This window comes from Salmo trutta, chromosome 31 (assembly GCF_901001165.1).
Source record: "Salmo trutta chromosome 31, fSalTru1.1, whole genome shotgun sequence".
Taxonomy (NCBI): domain Eukaryota; kingdom Metazoa; phylum Chordata; class Actinopteri; order Salmoniformes; family Salmonidae; genus Salmo; species Salmo trutta.
Window position 1 is genome coordinate 18,949,164 of NC_042987.1, and position 26,990 is coordinate 18,976,153.

Consider the following 26,990-nt stretch of genomic DNA (forward strand, 5'->3'; position numbering starts at 1 on the left):
GGGAAAGTAGTGGAAGGTGTTAATTGATAGGGTGCCCATGGAGCTGGGGATCAGAAATGTCCCGTGCGAGAGAGGCAGGTTAAGGTTTCCAGGGTTAGAGTAGAGCAGAAGTTGTCATATTCTGAGGCAGTGAAGAAAGTAGAGGAAGATGGGTTAAGGGAGAGGAGTGGTGAGAGTAGTAGAGATATTTCAGTACAGAGGGATAGGCCAAAAAGTGAATTAAGTTTCAGTAAGATTGGATTTTTAGCATTTATAGCAAGTGGTGATGTCCCATCCTTTCAGGGTGATGGCATGAGGTAGGAATAAATACATTTAATTAGTGGAGTAGGGGGGTGTTAATTTTATTTTATATAATTTTGAAATGAGTGAGTATAGTGTTAGATGGTAGTTTTTTATTTTTCAAGTAAAGTATAAGGGAGTTGTACTCCAGTCTAGTACGTGGCGGTAATGCAACAAATTGGATGCCAACCGCTGTTAAATCTCATATTCGCCTCACGCTGAACAATAGAAATGCATTTGGAGGTAAATCTCCGGCCATCCAGGCCCCTAGATTCCAACTCTCCCAACCTGGTCTCAGAGAATTTTGTAAAATTCTCTACCTAAATCCGAGACACCCCATTTAGTATGATATGTTACATTTGGTATGGTTACTTAAGATAAATATTTACTTAAGGCAAAAACGAAAGGAGGGTGGTTGGTTGGGGTGAGCATATAACGCGAATGTCTAACAACCTGCGAGTTTGAATCTCATCACGGACAAGTTTATCTAATTTGCTACTTTGCTCCTACTTACTACTTTTTAGCTACTCTGTGTGTTAGCTAACCCTTCCCCTTCCTCTAACCCCTTCCACTAACACTTAACCCTAACCCCTAGCCTAGCTGACGTTAGCAAGCAAGCTAACATTAGCCACCTAGCTAGAATTCGTAACATATAATACAAATTGGGTGATGGACATCCACATATTAATACCTTCCATATGAAACATATACTAAATGGAGTGTCTCGGATTTACGTCCAGAATAATACGAAATGCCCTGAGACCAACAGAACCCCCCCACTGTGCCCGAGACGATAAGCGTGTAGTGGGGTGGGGGAGTGCCCACGGATCTCCGCCCTGGGGGGTCGGGGTGCCCACGGACCTCCACCCAACAAGCGAATGATATCCGAGAACCATGGCTTCTTGGGCCATTGGGGAACAAGAACCAACGACAAGCCCTACAACTAAAATACTGGAATGGTAAAGCTAAACAGGGGAATTTACTTAGAGAGAAGTCTTGCCAGTTGTGTCTAAGGTAGCCCTCAAACTTGCTTCTGGTCAGAATGTCCTTCATGGCATGCCGGAATTTACAGATGCTTTTGATGAACCTGGAGAAGACGCTCCACACATGTTTCTATAAGAAGAAAAGGAGGAACGAATATTGTGATAACAGAATAGTTAACCTTATAGAAATATAGACGATATGTGCCACATTAGGAATTGAGGGCAGTAGTAGATTCTAAGTTTGAACATATGTCCCAGTTGACACAGGTTCATCTAACTCTGTTGGTATTCGGCCATGGTAAAGTGGTGACAACTCACTAGTTTGTTTGTAAGGACGACGGTTCTTGTGCTGGTGTCAGTAACATTGGTACAAGGAGGAAAGGTCTCTTGATACTTTTTGAACCTGCAGAAGCATAAGGTCCACAATAAATACAAATTTAAAAAATGATTCATATTTTTGGGCGGTACATTCTAGATGAATCCATATTTGGAGTAATAGTTTAGAAAAACATGGTTGTATAGAACATCTTACTGTTTTGCTACACTACTGCTGCACCATACATAATAAATCATACAACATTTTCACTTTGTACAAAAGAGCACACCACAATTTTGTCCAACAAAATAACATCTGTGTCCATTAAACCTTAATGCTTTGAAGCCATGCAGTAAAACATCTGTTGGAAAATATGCATGTTTTATGGACATGTTATGATCCAACTACACATTGTAAAAGGCAGGTGTCCTGCACACTGCAGATAGTGTCTAAAGATAGCAAAAATTCCCAGACATACATGTGGTGAGTAGTATTAATAAGAAGAGGTATTTAAAATGAACTCATAATATAATATAATAAACTGCTGTAATAAATAAGTTGGGATCACTTATCAAGGTTCAGTACCAGGTTGCTTCCAGGGATTTGATAACCAGATCCTGAGCTGCAAAAATGACGTCGGGAGAAACATATCTCATCTTGGGGATCTGAGAGATGAGGTTGGCGCTGCACTGAAGATAATCCTCTACAATGACAGACAGACAGACGGGGACATAAATTATGTTTGTTAATAATATGCTGGGTTTAGTGTGTGGAAAGGCAGACGTGATTTACGGTCTCAAGCAGCCGCAAGAGCCACCAGAGGGTGCTATTAGAGGTCAAACGACGGCAGGAATAATAGCGCCCTCTGGCTGACCTTGGGACTGGGTCTCAAGGGGAAGGTACTGTAGGCAGGCAGCTGATGGGATTAAAAGGCTTTCTTCATTAGCTATGATAGCAGTTGATAAAAGGCTGCTATTTAGCCGTAAGCAGCAGATTTGTGATATATAGGCAATAGGGTTTACTTTCTTCATTTTTGACTTGGAGTTTATAAAAGAGACCGGGGACTTCCAAGCCGAGAATTAAGAAAGTATTGTCAAGTAAGGGTTGGTCGAAAATCTGCTTCTTAGGCTATGGCTAAATAGCAACCTGTTATAAACGGCTATCATGGCTAAAGATGAAAAAAGTTTGACTTTAGTCCCATCAGCTAGTAGGCAGACAGGAGTCAAAGGATAAGGTGCAAAAAGTGTGAGTTTTATTAACAAAATGGTAGAAGTGGTAGCAGAGGTAGGCCTACATAATAATGTCCCCAAAAATATGCACAAGCACTTAGCCTACAAAAACAAACAATGTGGACAGTCATATGCTTTCCCCTTACAAAATCAATATAGGCCTACTAAATTAGGATTTGGTTGGTGGGAAACAGGCTATGGGCACTGTCAAGACAAAATGCAGCCTAACCACATACAGATATTCTCCCCTTCAGAGCATACAGATCACTGGTAAAGCCAGGTAGAAATACCTTGAGTCCAATCCCTGTGCAAAACCATTGCATCAACAAGCAGGGGTGCACATAACAAATGAACTGGTTGAAACCTAATTTACAAGCTGAAGACGACACAAATGTGCAGAAGTAGACTATCATAACACCACATCATATTCACAGGCCTTTTTCAATCTAACCTGTATACATTTTTAATATGAGAGATCTCATTAAACAAATAATAAATGGACAAAATGACAGAGCCCTTGGGAAAAGGGGCTGCGTGCTTCTGAATCAAACGAGGGTGTACGCAGAGAGGATGTGTACGAGTGGAGCTCAGAGAAGCAGCACCAACCACGTGACAAACACAAAAATGAATGCACAAACTGAAAGAAACTAATTTCACTGGAGCTACAAAGATAACTGGAAAACGTGTTGGCAATGAAGAGTATTTAGCTGTTGTTGGCTACACTTGTTTAAAAACAGTAGGTTAACTGTTGTTGGCAATGAAGAGTATTGAGCATTTGTTGGCTACACTAATCTGGATTTAGGGGAAGGCGTAACATAGTAAACATAAATGCTGGACAATCCAATTAGTATATTTTACGAATTGCAATTCGTACAATATGTTACAAATTTGCTAAACTTGTATATACGTCACGAATTCCAATTTATTTGGCTAACGCTAGCTAGGGTTAAGGTTAGGAGTTAGATTAAATGGTAACGCAAGGCTTAGCTAACATGCTAAGTTGTTGCAAAGTGTCTAAAAAGTAGTTGCAAAATTTCTAATTAGCTAAAATGGTAAAGTTGTCTGTGATGAGATTCGAACACGCAACCTTGGTTTTTGCCTTAAGTAACCATCTGTCTTTTGTAACCATACCAAACATAACATATCATACTAACTTGAGTGTCCCGGATTTACATTTACTTTGTTACATCTAACCTAGTAGACCAGGCTGGCTACACATGTTTAAAAAGAGTAGCTAACGACTGTGGTATGCGCATATCATAACTAGGCTAACTAGAGCGCACATACTGTACAGGAGAGTGTGGCTTTCATTTAAGTTGAGCGCGAGTGTGATGCCTATAGTGACATAACATTGCCTACTGTATATCTGATATAAAGTCAATGTGATTATTCATTAACCTATAAGGCAGGGAAATAGTTTCCTTCTTGGAGGACAAATTATTCAATTATAATCTATTCAGTGTGGTTACTAGCGTCTGCTCGTCTGAGGAAGCGGGACACGATGCTGTTGATCTTGGTCTTCTGGAGGAGGCTGTCGACGTGCCGCAGTTTGTCCACCTCGTGGTAGAAGTTCAGAGCTCCGTGAGCATCATAGGCCCTCAGGTAACGCTTGAAGAAGTCCAGGTTGGTGGGACTTCTCATCACCTCCTCTAAAAACCTTGGTCTCATGGATGGTTTTTCGGCAAAGCTGTGGTCCTTGTCCTTCATCAGGTGGAATGACTTCTTAGTACTGCATGTCACCACTGGCTTCTTTGTCTCCTCTGGAGGACACATTTTATTGTTATGTTTCATTGACTTATTAATCATTGAAGCTGATAGGAAAAGTTTGAATGTAATTTGCATCATACCTTGCACTGGCTTCCAGTCATAGTAGAGTCTGTGAGTTTTACTGATCGCCTCCACAGCCACCTTGGGGTACTTCTCAGCCAGGGTTTCAAATGGAAGGTCATACCGATCTGAGACATGAGGAGAAAAAGACATGCCTCTATTTTACACCAAATGGTGTGAGGAGGACAAGTCTTGTCCGTAGAGTACAGTACTTCTTCTACAACCAGTTCGTTCTTACTGGTCTTCCTGTAGTGCAGGTGAACAGAGCCTCCTGTCCTGATGTCCTCTAGGGGCAGCAGGGCCCAGGTCTCCTCAGTGAGAGGCTCAGTGCAGGCCTGACAGAGAGCCAGAGCCTCCCTCATCCTCCTCACCTGCTGCTCTGGCGCAGTGGGATCACTGGAGGGCGCTGTAGCTCTATGACTCACTTTCCCCTTGACCTCATTCTGAGTGAACTGAGAGAGAAAACGATGGAGCGAGGAGTAAAACTACAGTTCCACCATCCTAATAATCAGATTAGAAATGAGTTGGTTACCAGATAGAAGAGAAGGACTTTGTCTTCTTCATCCAGAAATGCATTGTAGGTGGGACCCAGAATCTGCTCAAATGGAAAGAGGGAAAACTTTGTACTGACACTGAATACATGACGTTGTAATCAAGGAGTGAGAAGAAGTATAAATAATAAACAGACTTTCCATGTTCTCACTTTGCTGTCAACCACATACTGCAGTCAAAAAAGGTTTAACACCCACCTGGCATAATTCCTGCTTGGCCGTGTAGATCCAGGGCATCACATTGCCAGAGGGGAGGAGGTTTATGAGGTGGCAGACGGTGGATTTGGTCAGGTAGGTGGTGCACCACTCACCCTCAGGGCGACTAACACACTGCCACGCATCACTCAAGTACACAGCCATGATCTTTCTAGCCAGCACCTGTCTCAGAGCCTTGGAGGGGCCATCCTCCATCTTGAGCAGGAGGTTGAGGAAGCCATCCAGCTCCTGCCACAGTCCCAGGTGGTGCAGCATGACCCCCTGGCCACTGACCCTCAGGAAATTCTCATAGGGACCCCCAGCAAGAGCATCAGCGGACAGGGCCAGGGAGAGGTGCTCGTCGTAGTGTGGTGTTCCCCAGACCGGTCTGGAAGGAGGAGCGGGAGTAGGGGTGACAGGGATGGTGGTGATGGAGGGAAGGTGGCAGATGGGGGTCTCCATACAGGCGTGAGGGGGGATGATGGGGTCAGTGCTGCTGCTGTCCAGACTGGGCAGGCTCTTGGATGGGAGTATGGGCATGACAGGGAGGGGGCCAGTTCTGGGCCTAAGACTAGCAGAGCTCACCTTTCTGAGGAGAGGAGTACTGTTACTTCTCTTTGAGCTCCCACTTCCTCCTCTCTTGCTTCTGCCTTCCCTTTTGCCACTGCCCCCATGTGTCTTGTCACCACCGACCACAATCTCCTCCCCATGCCTGCTCATGTAGTGCACTATATTGGTACACTCTCCCTGGTCTCCGGCCATGGGCAACCACTGCTGTATGGCCGGCCCATCGGGCATCCCTGCTGCCCCAACCCTAAGTCCTGTCCCAGGCCTCTGATGGGCCCTCCACAGCAGCCTCTTCCTGACTTTGGAGCAGTAGGTCCGGGTCACTGTAGGGCCCTCTGATGGTGGCGAGCCCAAACTCCACCCCAGTGGGTCAAGCGGAGCAGGGTTCTCTACCAGGGTGAGGTTAGAGGCAACGTCCTCGTACTCTTTGACGATGGAGGCACACTCTTTCAGTTTGGTGATGGAGAGCTTACAGGAGCAGAGGTACTGGGGCAGCCAGTAGGACTGAAGACGGCATAAGGCTTTGGACCTCATCTCATACAGAATCTGATCCATCCCACCAGGTTCACTCCCCGAGAAGATCTTCAACAAACCCTCTGAGGAGAACCATGGTATCAAAAGAGGTAACAAGGTGGTTAACAGTGTGTCATGATGTTACACATGGTGACATGGCATGACATAATGGTGCTTACGTACCGTGAAACACGTTTAAACTATGTACTGTATAGGTATCCATGTTTACTTTGTTGGTAAACATTCCATAAGCCTACTATAATATCGCCATACATATGTAGCAGAAGCGTGTCAATCAATTTGTATGTATTCAGTCCAATTAACAACATGTCACAAAGTGCTATATACAGTTGAAGTCAGAAGTTTACATACACTTAGATTGGAGTCATTAAAACTCGTTTTTCAACCACTCCGCAAATTTCTTGTTAACAAACTGTAGTTTTGGCAAGTCTGTTAGGACATCTACTTTGTGCATGACAAGTAATTTTTCCAACAATTGTTTATGGATAGATTATTTCACTTATTATTCACTGTATCACAATTCCAGTGGGTCAGAAGTTTACATACACTAAGTTGACTGTGCCTTTAAACAGCTTGGACATTTCCAGAAAAAGATGTCATGGCTTCAGAAGCTTCTGATAGGCTAGTTGACATCATTTGAGTCAATTGGAGGTGTACCTGTGGATGTATTTCAAGGCCTAGCTTCCAACTCAGTGCCTTTTTGCTTGACATCATGGGAAAATCCAAAGAAGTCAGCCAAGACCTCAGAAAACAATTGTGGACCTCCACAAGTCTGGTTCATCCTTAGGAGAAACTTCCAAATGCCTGAAGCTACCATGTTCATCTGTACAAACAATAGTACGCAAGTATAAACACCATGGGACAACACAGCCATCATACGGGGCGGCAGGGTAGCCTAGTGGTTAGAGCGTTGGGCTAGTAACTGAAAGGTTGCAAGTGAATCCCTGAGCTGACAAGGTACAAATCTGCCGTTCTGCCCCTGAACAAGGCAGTTAACCCACCGTTCCTAGGCCGTCATTGAAAATAAGAATTTGTTCTTAACTGACTTGCCTAGTTAAATAAAGGTAAAATAAAAAATAAAATAAATACTGCTCAGGAAGAAGATGTGTTCTGTCTCCTAGAGATGAACGTACTTTGGTGTGAAAAGTGCAAATCAATCCCAGAACAACAGCAAAGGACCTTGTGAAGATGCTGGAGGAAACAGGTACAAAAGTATCTATATCCACAGTAAAATGAGTCCTATATCGACATAACCTGAAAGGCCACTCAGCAAGGAAGAAGCCAGTGCTCCAAAAAAGCCAGACTACGGTTTGCAACTGCACATGGGGACAAAGATTGTACTTTTTGGAGAAATGTCCTCTGGTCTGATGAAACAAAAATAGAACTGTTTGGCCATAATGACCATCGTTATGTTTGGAGGAAAAAGGGGGAGACTTGCAAGCCAAAGAACACCATCCCAACCGTGAAGCACGGGGATGGCAGCATCATGTCGTGGGGGTGATTTGCTGCAGGAGGGACTGGTGCACTTCACAAAATAGACGGCATCATGAGGGAGGAAAATTATGTTGATATATTGAAGCAACATCTCAAGACCTCAGTCAGGAAGTTAAAGCTTGGTCGCAAATGGGTCTTCCAAATGGACAATGACCCCAAGCATACTTCCAAAGTTGTGGCAAATTGGCTTAAGGACAACAAAGTCAAGGTATTGGAGTGGCCATCACAAAGCCCTGACCTCAATCCTATAAAAAGTTTGTGGGCAGAACTGAAAAATTGGGTGTGAGCAAGGAGGCCTACAAACCTGATTCAGTTACACCAGCTTTGACAGGAGGAATGGGCCAAAATTCACCCAACTTATTGTGAGAAGCTTGTGGAAGGCTACCGGAAACATTTGACCCAAGTTAAACAATTTAAAGGCAATGCTACCAAATACTAATTGAGTGTATGTAAACGTCTGGCCCACTGGGAATGTGATGAAAGAAATAAAAGCTGAAATAAATAATTCTCTACTATTATTCTGACATTTCACATTCTTAAAATAAAGTGGTGATCCTAACTGACTTAAGACAGGGAATTTTTACTAGGATTAAATGTCTGGAATTGTGAAAAACCGAGTTTAAATGTATTTGGCTAAGGTGTATATGAACTTCTGACTTCAACTGTACATAAACAGTAGGCTAACCCCTGTATGCATCCCAAATGGCACCCTATTCCCTATAGTGTACTACTTTTGGCATGTGCTCATAGGGCCCTGGTCAAAAGTCATATACAGTAAAGGGAATAGGGTGATATTTTGAACGAAGGCCCTCCTGTGTTACCAGAGGAGATGCGACAGGTGGTCATGATGCTGGAGCCCTCGGTGAGGTGGACAGCTTTGATGACAGTAAGCAGGGCCTGGTAGCGGTTCCTCTGGCTCCCACCCTGCTGCCAGTGTATCTGCAGGAGACGCTCCACTTTCACAAAGAACGTCACCAACTCCTCTCCTTCAGGTACACAAGACGCACACACACACACACACACACACACACACACTGAGGACGGAGGAGTAACATTCGTTGAGGGCGGAGACTAATCGATTGTAGGGGGGATTTTGGGGGCCAACCCAGATAACCAAACTCGACGACGACACAGATGTCATATCCTCACACATATTTGCTTACAATAATATTGAGTAACCTGCTTAATTGGTCACACATAACTTAAAATGGTCTACTCTAAAGTATACAAGTGTTTTCCAGCTTTATCTGTGCCTCAGATCACACATGAAATGGAATTCTCAGAGGGCTCAACTCATGACAATCCAGTCTTAAACTGTCTGAACATCCCTCGCTCTGTACCCAAAGTAGCAAATGTCTCACTGTTCTCATTGTTCAATTGAAAGTTGTATCAGTTTCATATCAACCAACATATGTACTGACGCATATACATAACTCAGAATGACTATACAATCTTGAGACTCAGAAGAAGAATTTTAATTTGCGCCATTTGCCTTTTAGCCATGCTTTACCATCATACTATATATAGGCCTTAGCTTTTTCAGCCTCTGGCGCTATTAGCCTTTGCATTTTTACCTGTACCCTGAAAGCTCTGTATTAAAATGTTTACTTTGACCGGATCCTGGAACTCAAGTTTCCTCTTTAACCTTTTCAAAGTCAACTTGCTACTGCAAAATTCAGTCTACAACTCACACAAAACCAAATGCCACACTTTGTGGTTGAAACAAACAAGGGCCACTGATTACATAGCTTACATTTCAGTAACTTCCTATCTCAGGGATATTATGAAATTAAATTTCTCATTTTCAAGGCCATAAAATATATTTAAGTAGTTTCTTAAATCTAAATAATCTCAGAGACAATAAAAAGACGTACCACGAGTGCCTTTGACAAAAGAGCAGAAGCGCCTCATCCCTCTCACACTGCCCAGGCATCTCTTCAGCAGCCACTGGTCTGCAAATGTCCACTTCAGCACCTCTGAGAAGGGAATAGCACAATGGACAGATGAGAAGAAGACTAGAATAGAACAGAAGTACATAGCATCCTGCCCCTCCCTTGTCCCTCCCTCTCATATACTGCATACTGGTCACAACACATGCTCTCATCAATACATTTGGTATATGCCTATATACACTGCTCAAAAAAATAAAGGGAACACTTAAACAACACAATGTAACTCCAAGTCAATCACACTTCTGTGAAATCAAACTGTCCACTTATGAAGCAACACTGATTGACAATAAATTTCACATGCTGTTGTGCAAATGGAATAGACAACAGGTGGAAATTATAGGCAATTAGCAAGACACCCCCAATAAAGGAGTGGTTCTGCAGGTGGGGACCACAGACCACTTCTCAGTTCCTATGCTTCCTGGCTGATGTTTTGGTCACTTTTGAATGCTGGCGGTGCTTTCACTCTAGTGGTAGCATGAGACGGAGTCTACAACCCACACAAGTGGCTCAGGTAGTGCAGCTCATCCAGGATGGCACATCAATGCGAGCTGTGGCAAGAAGGTTTGCTGTGTCTGTCAGCGTAGTGTCCAGAGCATGGAGGCGCTACCAGGAGACAGGCCAGTACATCAGTAGACGTGGAGGAGGCCGTAGGAGGGCAACAACCCAGCAGCAGGACCGCTACCTCCACCTTTGTGCAAGGAGGAGCAGGAGAAGCACTGCCAGAGCCCTGCAAAATGACCTCCAGCAGGCCACAAATGTGCATGTGTCTGCTCAAACGGTCAAAACAGACTCCATGAGGGTGGTATGAGGGCCCGACGTCCACAGGTGGGGGTTGTGCTTACAGCCCAACACCGTGCAGGACGTTTGGCATTTGCCAGAGAACACCTAGATTGGCAAATTCGCCACTGGCGCCCTGTGCTCTTCACAGATGAACGCAGGTTCACACTGAGCACATGTGACAGACATGACAGAGTCTGGAGACGCCGTGGAAAACGTTCTGCTGCCTGCAACATCCTCCAGCATGACAGGTTTGGCGGTGGGTCAGTCATGGTGTGGGGTGGCATTTCTTTGGGGGGCCGCACAGCCCTCCATGTGCTCGCCAGAGGTAGCCTGACTGCCATTAGGTGCCGAGATGAGATCCTCAGACCCCTTGTGAGACCATATGCTGGTGCGGTTGGCCCTGGGTTCCTCCTAATGCAAGAGAATGCTAGACCTCATGTGGCTGGAGTATGTCAGCAGTTCCTGCAAGAGGAAGGCATTGATGCTATGGACTGGCCCGCCCGTTACCCAGACCTGAATCCAATTGAGCACATCTGGGACATCATGTCTCGCTCCATCCACCAACGCCACGTTGCACCACAGACTGTCCAGGAGTTGGCGGATGCTTTAGTCCAGGTCTGGGAGGAGATCCTTCAGGAGACCATCCACCACCTCATCAGGAGCATGCCCAGGCATTGTAGGGAGGTCATACAGGCACGTGGAGGCCACACACACTACTGAGCCTCATTTTGACTTGTTTTAAGGACATTACATCAAAGTTGGATCAGCCAGTAGTGTGGTTTTCCACTTTAATTTTGAGTGTGACTCCAAATCCAGACCTCCATGGGTTGATAAATTGGATTTCCATTGATTATTTTTTGTGTGATTTTGTTGTCAGAACATTCAACTATGTAAAGAAAAAAGTATTTAATAAGATTATTTCTTTCATTCAGATCTAGGATGTGTTGTTTAAGTGTTCCCTCTATTTTTTTGAGCAGTATATTATCTCAATGCTTCAAATGGTTTGCTAATACTTAATACAGCCTGGCCTACTATTACGGGGTGTACCATTGTCTAATGCTTTATTGACAGCTGTATAGTCTTTCTCTGGATGGAAACAAATATTAAAGAGTATTTACCTCCTTCATCCCTGTTTTGATTTTGCCTAACATTCTCTTAACCAGAAAAAAAGCACACTCTTGCACAACAATCCATTCAACCGATCTGCTTCAAACACAGAAATTGCTGTTTGATGTATTTTAGTCTTGACCTTTAGCTTGGCATGACGAAAACTGCAGGAACTCTTTACACAAGGAGTAGTAGTTATACAGCTCTGTCTGTTTGAAGTAAACGAACCGATGCACGCTCAGCCATACAAGGAATCCGCCTCTTCTCACATCCTACAATGGCAAAGAATGACAAGCTAGTCAGTAGCAATTTGACTTATCAGCTTGAATGTGGTAATCTTGTTGAACATTTGATTGTTTTGTATACCAAAATTAGTGTGAGTAATTCATTAACTTTTCTAATATGGCTTGGTTACCTGGATGATTGGAATTTCAGGACAAAGGTACCACTTGTTTTCGGATAGAACACATAACGGAGTCTGACCAAACACCTAGGCCAAGATAAACATTACAGAAATTAGTGTATCCAAGATATAAAGAATCTACAAAAGTGTTGATTAACTAGAAATCCGTACATACTGGCAAATTCAGAAATGTATTGAAGAAATCCACAAAAACATCATCCTTCAAAAGGTCTGCAAGCGCTTTATCACATTGTCCTCCTAGAAATAGACCATAGACAAAAGTCTGTTTTCTTAATTAGTCAAATGTTCATAAATTATGAACTTTCATTGGAAATTCAAATGTTGTTTCTGATCCAAATGAGCATGCATAGAGTAAAACCATACATCAGTCATAGCCACCTACCTGTTCTTGGTGTCATTTGAGTTGTGTACCCTCGCATCTTAAACTTCCAAAAGACATCCCTTTTGTCTGATCAATGGCGTTCTGGTAAAATGATGTAGTTGTCTATATATAGATGACAACAGGCCTATAGGGACACCATGACTATTTTTGAAGTCTTGCATTCTTGAAGTGATGTCATAGATGTCAAAGGTTCCAAATGTATCATTGTTGGGTGAAATTGGAATGTCTTGTCTTGACATCAACTCACACTTTGTACTCACCTTCCACTCTCTCTCTCCTCATGGAAAACCAATACCTCAGTGCCAAAGAGATTATGTAGCTTGTCCTGCTACTCTACAGTGAACATGATATATCATATGATATGATATATGATATACTGTATACCACAGGAGGTGGGTGGCACCTTAATTAGGGAGGAGGGGCTCGTGGTAATGGCTGGAGCGAAATTAGTGGAAGGATTTTAACAAAATCAAACACTTGGTTTCCATGTGTTTGATGCCATTACATTTGCTCTGTTCCGTCCATTATTATGAGCTGTTCTCCCTTCAGCAGCCTCCTGTGATATATACCAATATATATTGTACCCTTTCTCTCATCCCATCACTATTATTATTATTTATTGTAATAATTATAATAGTTTTTACTGTTATTATTGTCATTATCTCACGTCACTTTAGCAACGGTGGCTTTGTCATTCATGCTAATAAAGCTTATCTCAATCTAAATCTGAATCTGATATGGGCTACTCCCGAACAATACTGTACATAAATTAACATCCTGTAGTAAGTCATTGTGCGGAACTCTGATTTGATCAATTTCCCAGAAACGATAAATGTGTACCTACAAATATTAATGTGAATGATTTCTATAGCATACTAAGGTTCTTCATCAAGTGTATTATTTTCTAAGATGAAGAACTAGTTCAACAATATGTAATTGGTATTCAATTGTATGAAATTATAGGCCTTGACTTCTAGTTTATCTGAGTACATCAATAGACAGTAGACAATTTTTTACCACGGGGCGGCGTTTGGAACATAGCTTCTGCCAGCCAGCGCATCTTTTCTGATGAGAGGCTTTTTGACTGCGTTTCATTTTCCCAGAGATGGAATTTAGTGCTTTGTTTTTTTTTTAAAGTTGTACCCATTAAATCTCGATTGCATATATTTCCAGACATTTTAGTAATTACTGTAACCTAAAGTTAAAGCTTTCTGCTCGTTGTAATGGTGTAGGAAGGGCAGTCTACTTCTAGATACATTGGGTATTAGATACAATAGGTTCCGTACTCGATACATTAGGTTCCGTACTCGATACATTGGAGCGGTCTCACAAAATGTCACGCAATGCTTTTTAACTATACCAGAGGGCGTTGCGCATCGAACCCCGTCCAATGATCGAGCCTCGTCTGCTTCAATCATCTTGGAATACGCGCATGGTTTTTTCTCTGACCAATCATAGACGCCGAGCTACAGCTCTCACGTTATAAATTAAACTGAAACATGAGCTGGAGAATGAGAACAACTATCGGGAAGATTTTCAACATTACATTGGACCTGCCAGTCCTTTTCGTTTTTAATTTCCATTTTCTCGTTTTTAGAGGTAATTTACTCCCTCTTTCCTTATGATAAACTGTCTGTCTACCCTTATTTGACCTATTCTATTGTAGCTTAGTTATTTCCGCGTTCCAGGTAAGTGGAAGGCACCTTTTTGTTTTGTTCCCACTTGGGATACGTTGTCCTTTCATTGGAAATGGTTGTCTTTAGTCAGATTTTGTGGTGTCTTTGTTGATTTGTTGACTTCCTCTCTATAATGTAGTGTTAGGTTAATTGTGCTGTAAATTGATTTAGAAAGTGTCTGATGCAATAGCGTCGCCATGACTCCAGTGGGTGTGTGTGGGGGGTAGGTAATTCTGGGAATGATGCAACAGGTAGGGTCGTTGATGGTCGTAAAGGAGGATAATGATAAAATGTTGTTGGGAAATAGGTTTATTAGCTAGTGGATTATGTTGGTCTGTAGCCTACCAATCCAGAAATGATCATCTGATAAACACGCTGTGATCAATATGGCAGAAATTTTTATTTTTGTCAGATTTGCTCTACTTGAAGTGGTGAAAACCATCTGTTTTGACTCTTGCCATGGAATTCAATGAAAGAAAATGCTTAACATGTCTTCGCATGCATTCTTTAATTACTTCTAGAACAATGAGCAATCCTGTCTCTGCGTTAGCTGTTATGCAACACATCCTCCAACTGTGGTCAAAGCCGCCACCTCGTTGACGTTTGTATCTCCCTAGGTGTTTTATAACAAATAAGATGGCTACGTCCTCCAGCGCAGAACTGAGTAAGGCTGTCAAACAGCAGTACATGGACCTCCCTCAGGGAGACAAAGTCCAAATCATGTACGTCTGGATCGATGGAACAGGAGAGGGACTCCGCTGTAAAACCAGAACGCAGGATTCGGAGCCCAAGAGCATCGAAGGTAAGCAATGGTTGTTGGTTGACATTTGACGTAAAGTTCCAGGGGATTTATGAATTTTGTAGCCTAGTCTACCTAGTTGTTGAGTGACTTGAGTAAACTAACTCCTTCTTTGCCTTAATTCTGTAGAACTGCCAGAATGGAACTTTGATGGCTCTAGCACCTACCAGTCTGAGGGCTCAAACAGTGACATGTATTTGATTCCTTCTGCAATGTTCAGAGATCCTTTCCGCAAAGACCCCAACAAACTGGTCCTGTGTGAAGTGCTGAAGTACAACCGCAAACCTGCAGGTAACTTCTGAATCTTGGTGTGCATCTGTCTAGCTAAGCTTTTTACATCCATTTTTACTTCAGCGTCTAATATAGGTAAATTCTTTGCACAGAAACCAACCTTCGTTTGACGTGTAATAAAGTCATGGACATGGTTGAGAACCAGGTCCCTTGGTTTGGCATGGAGCAAGAGTACACCATTTTGGGCACTGATGGACACCCGTTCGGCTGGCCGAACAATGGCTTCCCTGGTCCACAAGGTAAAGACTGTTCTTAGTGGTCTTTGACTGACCGTGTAAAATTCTCCCTCGGGATGCATTACTTTGAATGTGACGGTTACTATTCTTGAACTAACCCTGTCCTTATGTGTACAGGTCCCTATTACTGTGGAGTGGGATCTGACAAGGCCTACGGTAGAGATATTGTGGAAGCCCACTACAGAGCCTGCCTGTATGCTGGGGTCATGATCTGTGGAACCAATGCTGAAGTCATGCCTGCACAGGTAAGCACAATTTTATATATGTGTATGTATTATTTTTTGGCTCGTCTAAAGGTTGATCCTATGCAATGAGATTTATGTACTTGAACACTGTTTTTGTCTTTCTAGTGGGAGTTCCAGGTTGGCCCTTGTGAAGGCATCAGCATGGGTGATCACCTTTGGGCAGCTAGGTTCATTCTCCACCGGGTGTGTGAGGACTTTGGTGTGGTGGCCTCATTTGACCCCAAGCCCATCCCTGGAAACTGGAACGGCGCTGGATGCCACACCAATTTCAGCACAAAAGAGATGAGGGAAGAGGGTGGGTTGAAGTGAGTACTGGATCATATGAAGACGCATTCATACTAGGTTTAATCAGTAGTCGTATTTATTCAATTGCACGCATTTGGATGTGGAGTAAACCCAGACTTATTAGAATGCTCTTAAGGCAAAGCACATGGTGTTGACCAACTGTGAGCTTTTCTGTGATGAACTAATCTCACCTTCTCTCTGCTCCAGGGCCATTGAGGAGTCCATTGAAAGGCTGGGGAAGAGGCATAGTTACCACATCCGCGCCTATGACCCTAAAGGGGGACTTGACAATGCCCGTCGCCTCACCGGCCACCATGAAACTTCCAACATCCACGAGTTCTCTGCCGGTGTGGCCAACCGCGGTGCCAGCATCCGTATCCCTCGCACCGTGGGCCAGGAGAAGAAGGGCTACTTCGAGGACCGCCGCCCGTCTGCTAACTGTGACCCGTATGCCGTGACGGAGGCTATAATCCGCACCTGTTTGCTCAGCGAGGAAGGAGACGAACCTGTGGACTATTAGGTCTAACTAGATCCCCACCTCTCTGGACTGAATCCCCTTCGCCACCACCCTTTTCCTTTCTCATTTTATAAATGGCTGAAAAGTCGAACTAGTACTGTATTTGTCATTTTTCACAAATTATTCTAACCTTCTAAATGGCTTAAAGTTGGCTGGTCAACTTAACATGGAATTAAATCTGTTTAACATTAAAAAAAAAATATCATAAAAGATGGTGGCTGACAGGGTGTCTTCCCCTTTCATTTGAGTCTTTTCTAGTGGGGAGTATTTAACTGTTTTAAAAATCCCATTTGATCTCGCGTTTCCTGCCGTCTGTTGAACTGAAATAAACTAAAGCACATGTGGACACTGACGACTATGGCTGGGCGGCATGTGTAATTTTCTTAATAAAACCTATGGATTGTTTGTGTACTTTATGCACGTTGACCTGGATTTATAAAACTCTGTACCACTTTATATCAATGTTACTATGTAGGAAGTGTGGCTTTTAAATGTCAACTTTCAGATTTTACACTACTGGATCATGTACGGTACATTCTTTAGACGTCTGGCTCCAAATCCTGTCTTATTCATTTGTGGTTTCTGTGATACTCATGAAGGAGTTTTATCCTTTGTTAACTGATTTCTTCTGGCACATGATTTGGTAAAACCTGACTATGCTGAACTTTTTATTTAAACTTTCATTTTTTTTACCGCAACTGACTTTGTTTCTTGTCTCAACTGGTTACTAAAGGCCAACATCGCTGCGTTTAAACAGGCAGTCCAACTCTGAAAATCTTCCCCAACTAATGTCTTTTGACCAGTCATATCTGAGCTGCCTGTCTAAACACAGCCCATTTGGCATGTAGAACTAATGTAATGATATAGCAGAATCAAGGCATTCCTGAAGTGGAAACTAATCATATTGTACATAATTCCCATTGAGAGCCAACCTGCAAAACTGGACATCCCCTAGTCAAAGGGTTTGTGTGGTGGATGGTCTCTGGATTGTATTGCAATTCACAAATTTAAACAAGCACTGCGGGGTATTCTCTGGCATTGATGCCTAGGAACATGATCACAGTAATTGAATCTGGACTAGACTTAAAATATTTCTCACCAGCACGTGCACAAGGGAGACATACATTTTCAAGCAAGATGAATCTGTGATCATAAGCTTAAATTAAATACAGGCTGTGCCTTTTATAAACCTTAATTAACATGGTGTGAATAGTGTTGTGTATTGGGCTACAGCTATGCATGTTGCTCTTTCATGCAAGGGTGTTGGGGAATGTTTTCCAGCTACATGTACTGGAGGAGATTTACAACTGAAAGGACTGCTGAGTTGGAAAACATCTAGCCTCTCCCACCAGGGCTTATAGTATCATGGCTGGAAACAAGACTAGAAACATCCCATATAACCTCTGACCCTTCTACACGTGTTCCTGCTCAACACCCAAAGTGCAGTACTTATAGCCTGACAAGTTAAACACCAAGTGACAGGCAGCTGCCTACAATTGTTGGCACTGATTTCTTTGGCACATTTCATTGTTGAATGAGAACGGTTCCCATCTTGGGATTCACAGCAAATCATTTCTGAGAGGTGTTTACTTGGTGTTAGGGCTGGAATAGGTTGTACGCGGTGTCCTCACAAGACTGGTTCTCTGAGAGGCGGTAAGGGTATTTCCTGTATGCCTGGGGTCATGTGAGGAGAATAAGGGTAGATGTATTGTATTAAGGAGTCCTCCTGTAAACCACCCTTGTCCTCCGGCATGGTTGGTAGCAGACCTGGAGGTTAAACTTTAGTATGTTCAATTTCACCTCTGAAGCCCAGGCCATGCAAGGTTATATTCAACTCACACACAGTAACTGATGCACATTTGATTTGATCTGACAAATCTATTTTAGATGACTGCGCCACTGATTTTCTTAACATGTCATTCATTTTAACGTTTGTTAATCAATTTAAGCCCCTTCTGGGACTACACACAACTCTCACATGGATGCTGAGGGAAATGCCACATGATCCTACTGATCTGAGTTTGCAGCAGCAGCCTGAAGTCTATCCTGTGTTTCTGCCGATTCATCACTGTCCCCTCCCTTGGCTAGACTGGACACAAACCAAGAAATTTTTATATTTATGGGACATTAACAAGTCTTTTAGCCAGGGAAGATGTCCGTCACAGTATTTACCATGTAGAGTCGTCAGGTGTTAGAAAGGTTATTTCTTCAATGCGTTGGCCAGCTAACTTGTCTAAATATTATGAAATAACATTAAATGGGTATGGTCTACTTGACTAAACAACCTAAAACACATACTTAAGTTTAGCTTCTTAACGAACCAGCAAATCAATAGTTATTTCTGGTTGTTTGTTCAAAGCTAGCTGGCTAATTCATTGATTGTGCTTTGTAGTGTACCCCTCTGGAAGTGCAGGAACATCCACACTTCACAGGACAAACGTAATTAACAGTGAAATTTGGCTTGTCACCTAAAACCCTCACAAACTTTTACAGATGCATAATTGAGAGCATCCTGTCGGCTGTATCACTGCCTGGTACGGCAACTGCACCGCCCACAACTGCTGGGCTCTCCAGAGTGTGTTGCGTTTTGCACAACGCATCACTGGGGGCAAACTACCTCCCCTCCAGGACACCTACAGCACCCGATGTTACAGGAAGGCCAAAAAGATCATCAAGGACAACAACCACCTGAGCCAGTGCCAGTTCACCCCGCTACCATCCAGAAGGCTGGGACCAAGAGACTGAAAAACAGCTTCTATCTCAAGGCCATCAGACTGCTAAACAGCCATCACTAGCACAGAGAGGCTGCTGCCTTCATACAGACTTGAAATCATTGGCCACTTTAATAAATGGAACAGTAGTCACTTTAATAATGTCACTTTAATAATGTTTACATATCTTGCATTACTCATCTCATATACTGTATTCTATACTATCTATTAAATCTTAGCCTATGCCGCTCTGACATTGCTCATCCATTTTTTTTTAACATTTTTAGTCATTTAGCAGACACTCTTATCCAGAGCGACTTACAATAGTGAATGCATAGATTTAATACAATTTCATACATTTTTTTCTGTGCTGGCCCCTCGTGGGAATCAAACCCACAACCCTGGCGTTGTAAACACCATGCTCTACCAACTGAGCTACAGGGAAGGCTAATCCATAGATTTATACTTATATATTCTTATTCCATTCCTTACTTAGATTTGTGTGTATTAGGTATTTGTTGTGGAATTCAAATCAAATCAACGTTTATTTGTCACGTGCGCCGAATACAACAGGTGTAGACCTTACAGAGAAATGCTTACTTACAGGCTCGAACTAATAGTGCAAAAAAGGTTTTAGGTGAATTGTAGTAAAGAAATAAAACAACAGTAAAAAGACAGACTATATACAGTAGCGAGGCTACATACAGACACCAGTTAGTCAGGCTGATTGAGGTAGCATGTACATGTAGATATGGTTAAAGTGACTATGCATATATGATGAACATAGAGTAGCAGTAGCGTAAAAGAGGGATTGGCGGGTGGTGGGTGGCGGGACACAATGCAGATAGCCTGGTTAGCCAATGTGCGGCAGCACTGGTTGGTCGGCCCAATTGAGGTAGTATGTACATGAATGTATAGTTAAAATGACTATGCATATATGATAAACAGAGAGAAGCAGCAGTGTAAAAGAGGGGTTGGGGGGGGAACACAATGCAAATAGTCCGGGTAGCCATTTGATTACCTGTTCAGGAGTCTTATGGCTTGGGGGTAAAAACTGTTGAGAAGCCTTTTTGTCCTAGACTTGGCACTCCGGTACTGCTTGCCATGCGGTAGTAGAGAAAACAGTCTATGACTGGGGTGGCTGGGGTCTTTGACAATTTTTAGGGCCTTCCTCTGACACCGCCTGGTGTAGATGTCCTGGATGGCAGGCAGCTTAGCCCCAGTGATTTACTGGGCCATACGCACTACCCTCTGTAGTGCCTTCCGGTCAGAGGCCGAGCAATTGCCGTACAAGGCAGTGATGCAACCAGTCAGGATGCTCTCGATATTGCAGCTGTAGAACCTTTTGAGGATCTGAGGAGCCATGCCAAATGTTTTTAGTTTCCTAAGGGGGAATAGGCTTTGTCGTGCCCTCTTCACGACTGTCATGGTATGTTTGGACCATTCTAGTTTGTTGTTGTTGTGGACACCAAGGAACTTGAAGCGCTCAACCTGCTCCACTACAGCCCTGTCGATGAGAATGGGGGCGTGCTCGGTTCTCCTTTTCCTGTAGTCCACAATCATCTCCTTAGTCTTAGTTACGTTGAGGGATAGGTTGTTATTCTGGCATCACCGGGCCAGGTCTCTGACCTCCTCCCTATAGGCTGTCTCGTCGTTGTTGTTGATCAGCCCTACCACTGTTGTGTTGTCTGCAAACTTAATGATGGTGTTGGAGTCGTGTCTGGTCCTGCAGTCGTGGGTGAACAGGGAGTACAGGAGGGGACTGAGCACGCACCCCTGGGGAGCTCCAGAGTTGAGGATCAGCGTGGCAGATGTGTTGCTACCTACCCTCACCACCTGGGGGCGGCCCGTCAGGAAGTCCAGGATCCAGTTGCAAAGGGAGGTGTTAAGTCCCAGGATCCTTAGCTTAGTGATGAGCTTTGAGGGTACTATTGTGTTGAACGCTGAGCTGTAGTCAATTAATAGCATTCTAGATATTACTTGTTAGATATTGCTGCACTGTCGGAACTAGAAGCACAAGCATTTCGCTACACTCACAATAACATCTGCTAACCATGTGTATGTGACCAATAAAATTTGATTTCATTTGATTTATTGACTCAGCCTGTCCTCCCTCTGCTGCCTGCCTGCTGGGGAAGGGAGGGCTGGGAAGTTTTGTTGCAGGACCTTTTACCTACATACCATCTGTTCCTACAACAGAAAAATTACAATGCTTACTGATTGGCTCAGTGAGAAGCAAGTCAGCCAATCATAAAGTAGAAAGCAGGTCATATCCTCACTATGGGGAAAATATGCCTGCCACATTTCTTAGACATGTACAGAAAAGTTGCCTGGCAAATTTCTTAGACATGTACATTAACTTTGTCGTGTTTTTCTTGGCATTTTTTCCCAAATTCTAAAAAGAAGTCCCTGCACCAAAGCAGGTCTTGTACTTGTATGTTTTTATATTAAAGTGTTACTGTTGCCTTTAGTACACTGTCAAGTAATACGTACTATTAGAAATGAAATGTTTTGAAGTCTTCCTACACTTTATGAACCATTAAATATAATAAAAAATGTATGGGGTATGTGAGCCATTTTTTTACATTCAGCATCACTATGTCAAGTATATTAATGAGGAATAATAAAACATTTTACTTAGCAGATGCTCTTATCAAGAGCAGCAATTAGGGTTAAGTGCCTTGCTCAAGGGCACATCAACATATTTTTCACCTAGTCGGTTTGGGGATTCAAACCAGCAACCTTTACAGTTACTGGTCAAACGCTCTTAACCCCTAGGCAACCATACATGTACATTGCAAGTATCAAGTATTACAGTTATCCGCCACCCCACTATTAGGTCTGGACCCCTAAGCATGAGAAGTGAACTTCTGTAGATGCAAGTATCGAGGCATTATCGAGGTATAGAGGCATTCAATGCAATACAGTAAAGGATACATTTGTATCAACAATCCTTTCCTTAGTAGAACTCCTATTCAACATTGTAAGATGAAATTGCATTGTGGGAGGAACAATGTGCATTTATTGCTTGTAACACATTGTTCCATCCTTAACTCATGCATGCGTGTGTAAGGGTTTTCCAGTTTGCACTGGTTATGCTCTCTTACAGAAAGGGGGTGTGTAGGTAGGGGAGGGGGTGGAGGATATCTGCATTAGGCATTTAAACCACATAGGATCTACATACACACTTTCTGTTTACAGTGTCACTAAGCAAGCTTTTGGTTGGACAATCGCCATGTCACCGCCATTCAAATGTCCATCCCCCCACACTCCCTTCTTGGAAACTCAATTAGGGGATCCCAGCTTGCATATAAAATGCCAGTAGGCTCTTCCCTGAGAAGCTGGAGCCATGCAGAGAGGGAGTCGCTTGGACAAAGGATGGGGAGGGACGCTGCTGCTCTGTTGCTATGACGACCACCGGAATGTACAGGCTTGGTGGAGATGGTTCTTGTATAGACTGGGAATAGGAGAGGGGGAGAGGAGTGAGAGAAAAAACATCCTTGTTATGTAACATGGAGAAAAAAACAGAATCAGGTCTTACAAATGGGACCTTGTACAATACCCGCAAGCATAGCCCGGTTCCAAGATTTTGGTCAGTCAACCATGCAATCATGCAATTACATATCAATTCTGTCAATGCAGATTTCCGCCCGACTTTGCCCTTTATCCCCATAGTGTTCATGATGTTAAAGAGAACAATACATGGCATATACAGTCTTATTGGGCCATTTAGTGTGACAAGCAGCATATCGTTGCATTTAGAGCCATCAGAGCAATCGATCAGCTGTGTTGAAGCTCTGCCACCCATCTCTCTGCATTGCATTGCATTGCAAAAACACTCCTCTCTCTAGCCGTTGTGTAACACACATTATGCCAGTTCCATCCAGTGCTTCACAGTTTCCACTCAAATGCACAGCTAGTCAGACAAACCAAGTTAGATATAGATGGAGTGGTGTGATATAAAAATGGCAAAAGACAAACAGAAGAGAGAATGGATGGAATTCATTCTGCAGAGGACCATGTGGCAGAAGTAGACTAAGTGCAGACTAGGGGCTGTTTTGGCAAGGAATGCCTATAATCCTATTAAAGATAAAACAGTGTGAGTTTAGGGGCGTTTGAAGTATAGAGGGGGATTTGCCACATTCCCCAGTCTGTCAGAACCTCTATGTATGACTGTACACTATCTCATAGCTGTCCATTTACCTGTGTCATGGAAGAGCTGAATTACTGCTTCTTGCCCTGTGAGAGGAGAACATATTGTATCTCTATTGTGTCCATGGATGCTTACCAGGTACCCTGTACAGACTCATATACATTACTCATGCACAAATGAACATGTAGGTAAGATGAGTAAGATGGCATCGACAGAGATGGTCGCTTCAGGTCCTTAGAAAACTATGCAGATTTAGATTTTTTTATGTATTATTTCTTACATTGTTAGCCCAGGAATTCTCAAGTGTTAATACATACAGCTGGGAAGAACTATTGGATATAAAAGCAACGGCAACTTTCCAACATTATGACCAGGAATACGTCTTTCCCAAAGCGGATCCTTTGTTCGGACCTCCACCCTGGACATGGGATCTTATCCCAGAGGCCGACCCAAAACAACGCGGTCGACGAAGGAGAGGCAGGTGGAGCAGCCTATTGGTCAGACTTGGCAAACATGGCTCACTCCGGATATGTTGTCAGAGTCGGTACAGCCCCCTGGTTTCTTCATGCTTCGCGCCGACAGAAACAAACACCTCTCTGGTAAGAAGAAGGGCGGGGGTGTATACCTTATGATTAATGACTCGTGGTGTAATCATAACAACATACAGGAACTCAAGTCCCTTTGTTCACCTGACCTAGAATTCCTTACAATCAAATGCCGACCGCATTATCTTCCTAGAGAATTCTCTTCGATTATAGTCACAGCCGTGTATATCCCCCCCAAGCAGATACTGCAACGGCCCTGAAAGAACTTCACTGGACTCTATATAAACTGGAAACCATATATCCTGAGGCTGCATTTATTGTAGCTGGGAATTTTAACAAAGCTAATCTGAGAACAATTCTTCCTAAATTCTATCAGCATATCGAATGCGCGACACGATTTAGTAGCACTCTGGATCACTGCTACTCTAACTTCTGCGATGCATACAAAGCCCTCCCCCGTCCTCCATTCGGCAAATCTGATCATGACTCCATTTTATTGCTACCCTGTTATAGGCAAAAACTTAAACAGGAAACGCCCGTGCTCAGGTCCATCCAAAGCTGGTCTGACCAATCGGATTCCACGCTTCAAGATTGCTTCGATCACGTGGACTGTGATATGTTCCGCATAGCCTCGGTGAGCGAGTTTATTAGCAAGTGTATCGGAGATGTGGTACACACTGTGACTATTAAAACATTTCCTAACCAGAAACCGGGGATTGATGGCAGCATTAGCGCTAAACTGAAAGCACAAACCACCTCTTTTAAACATGGCAAGGCGGCTGGAAACATGACCAAATACAAACAGTGTAGTTATTCCCTCTGCAAGGCAATCAAACAAGCAAAGCATCAGTATACAGTCAAAGTGGAGTAACAATTCAACAGCTCAAACACGAGATGTATGTGGCAGGGTCTACAGTCAATCACGTATTACAAAAAGATAAACAGCCCCACCGTGGACACCGACGTCTTGCTCCCAGACAAATTAAACAACTACTTTGCTCGCTTTGAGGACAATACAGTGCCATTGACACTGCCCGATACCAAAGCCTGTGGGCTCTCCTTCTCCGTGGCCAACGTGAGTAAAATATTTAAACGTGTTAACCCTCGCAAGGCCGCTGGACCAGACGGCATCCCTAGCGGCATCCTCAGAGCATGCGCAGACCAGCTGGCTGGTGTGTTTACGGACATATTCAACCAATCCCTATCCCAGTCTACTGTCCCCACATGCTTCAAGATAGCCACCATTGTTCCTGTTCCCAAGAAAGCTAAGGTAACTGATCTAAATGACAATCGCCCCGTTGCACTCACCTCTGTCATCATGAAGTGCTTTGAGAGACTAGTCAAGGATCATATCACCTCCACCCTACCTGATACCCTAGACCCACTTCAATAGGTCCACTGACGATGCAATCGCCATCACACTGCACAATCTCATCTGGACAAGAGGAATACCTAGGTAAGAATGCTGTTCATTGACTACAGCTCAACATTTAACACCATACCAAACACGTCATTAAGCTCGAGACCCTGGGTCTCGACCCCATCCTGTGCAACTGGGTCATGGACATTGACGGGCCACCCCAGGTGGTGAGGGTAGGAAACAACATCTCCACCCCGCTGATCCTCAACACTGGGGCCCCACAAGGATGCGTTCTCAGCCCTCTCCTGTACTCCCTGTTCACCCATGACTGCGTGGCCATACACGCTTCCAACTCAATCATCAAGTTTGCAGATGACACCACAGTGGTAGGCTTGATTACCAACAATGACGAGACGGCCTACAGGAAGTAGGTGAGGCCCCTCGGAGTGTGGTGTCAGGAAAATAACCTCTCACTCAATGTCAACAAAACAAAGGAGATGATTGTGAACTTCAGGAAACAGCAGAGGGAGCATCCCCCCCATCCACATCAATGGGACAGTAGTGGAGAAAGTGGAAAGTTTTAAGTTCCTCGGCGTACACATCACGGACAAATTGAAATAGTCCATCCACACAGATAGCATGGTGAAGAAGGTGCAACAGCACCTTTTCAACCTCAGGAGGCTGAAGAAATTTGGCTTGTCATCTAAATCACTCAAACCTTTACAGATGCACAATCGAGAGCATCCTGTCGGGCTGTATCACCGCCTGGTACGGCAACTGCACCGCCCTTAACCGCAAAGCTGTCCAGAGGGTAGTGCGGTCTGCACAACGTATCACCTGGGGCAAACTACCTGCCCTCCAGGACACCTACAGCACCCAATGTCACAGGAAGGCCAAAAAGATCATCAAGGACAACAACCACCCGAGCCACTGCCTGTTCACCCCGCTGTCATCCAGAAGGCGAGGTCAGTACAGGTGCAACAAAGCTAGGACCGAGAGACTGAAAAACAGCTTCTATCTCAAGGCCATCAGACTGTTAAACAGCCATCACTAACATAGAGAGGCTGCGGCCAACATACAGACTCAAATCTCTGGCCACTTTAATAAATGGGCTTAATAAAGGTATCACTAGTCACTTTAAATAACCTCACTTTAATAATGTGTACATATCCTACACTACTCATCTCATACGTATATACTGTATTCTATTATATACCATCTACTGTATCTTGCCTATGCCACTCGGCCATCGCTCATCCATATATTTATATGTACATATTCTTATTAATCCTTTTACATTAGTGTGTATTAAGAAGTTGTTGTGAATTTGTTGGATTACTTGTTAGATATTACTGCATTGTCGGAACTAGAAGCACAAGCATTTCACTGCACTCACATTAACATCTGCTAACCATGTGTATGTGACCAATAACATTTGATTTGAGGTACATATAAGCATGCACACGTGTACACATCAGAATCACATGGACAGATACATGCATGTGCACATAGGTGGAAACATACTAAGGCACATCTCTGATTCAGAGGGGTT

The 26,990-nt window shown here is 43.5% G+C and overlaps 2 protein-coding genes across 2 annotated transcripts; one reads left to right on the forward strand and one right to left on the reverse strand.

Annotated features, from left to right (window-relative positions):
* Positions 1 to 2,072: 2,072 nt before the first annotated feature.
* LOC115169677 (regulator of G-protein signaling protein-like) lies at positions 2,073 to 12,996 on the reverse strand. Its single transcript, XM_029725558.1, has 12 exons — positions 12,621 to 12,996; positions 12,393 to 12,475; positions 12,230 to 12,304; positions 11,957 to 12,086; positions 9,850 to 9,951; positions 8,797 to 8,961; positions 5,384 to 6,543; positions 5,167 to 5,229; positions 4,873 to 5,086; positions 4,655 to 4,762; positions 4,277 to 4,567; positions 2,073 to 2,281 (listed from the first exon to the last, which is right to left on the reverse strand). The coding sequence occupies exons 1-12, from the start codon at positions 12,655 to 12,657 to the stop codon at positions 2,157 to 2,159; spliced, it is 2,553 nt and encodes an 850-aa protein (XP_029581418.1). The 5' UTR covers positions 12,658 to 12,996; the 3' UTR covers positions 2,073 to 2,156.
* A 1,102-nt stretch (positions 12,997 to 14,098) lies between these two features.
* LOC115169678 (glutamine synthetase) lies at positions 14,099 to 17,367 on the forward strand. The gene is made up of 7 exons (XM_029725559.1): positions 14,099 to 14,219; positions 14,914 to 15,098; positions 15,225 to 15,386; positions 15,479 to 15,625; positions 15,740 to 15,867; positions 15,973 to 16,172; positions 16,360 to 17,367. Exons 2-7 carry the CDS (start codon positions 14,933 to 14,935, stop codon positions 16,670 to 16,672), a joined length of 1,116 nt encoding a protein of 371 aa, XP_029581419.1. The 5' UTR covers positions 14,099 to 14,219; positions 14,914 to 14,932; the 3' UTR covers positions 16,673 to 17,367.
* Positions 17,368 to 26,990: the final 9,623 nt, after the last annotated feature.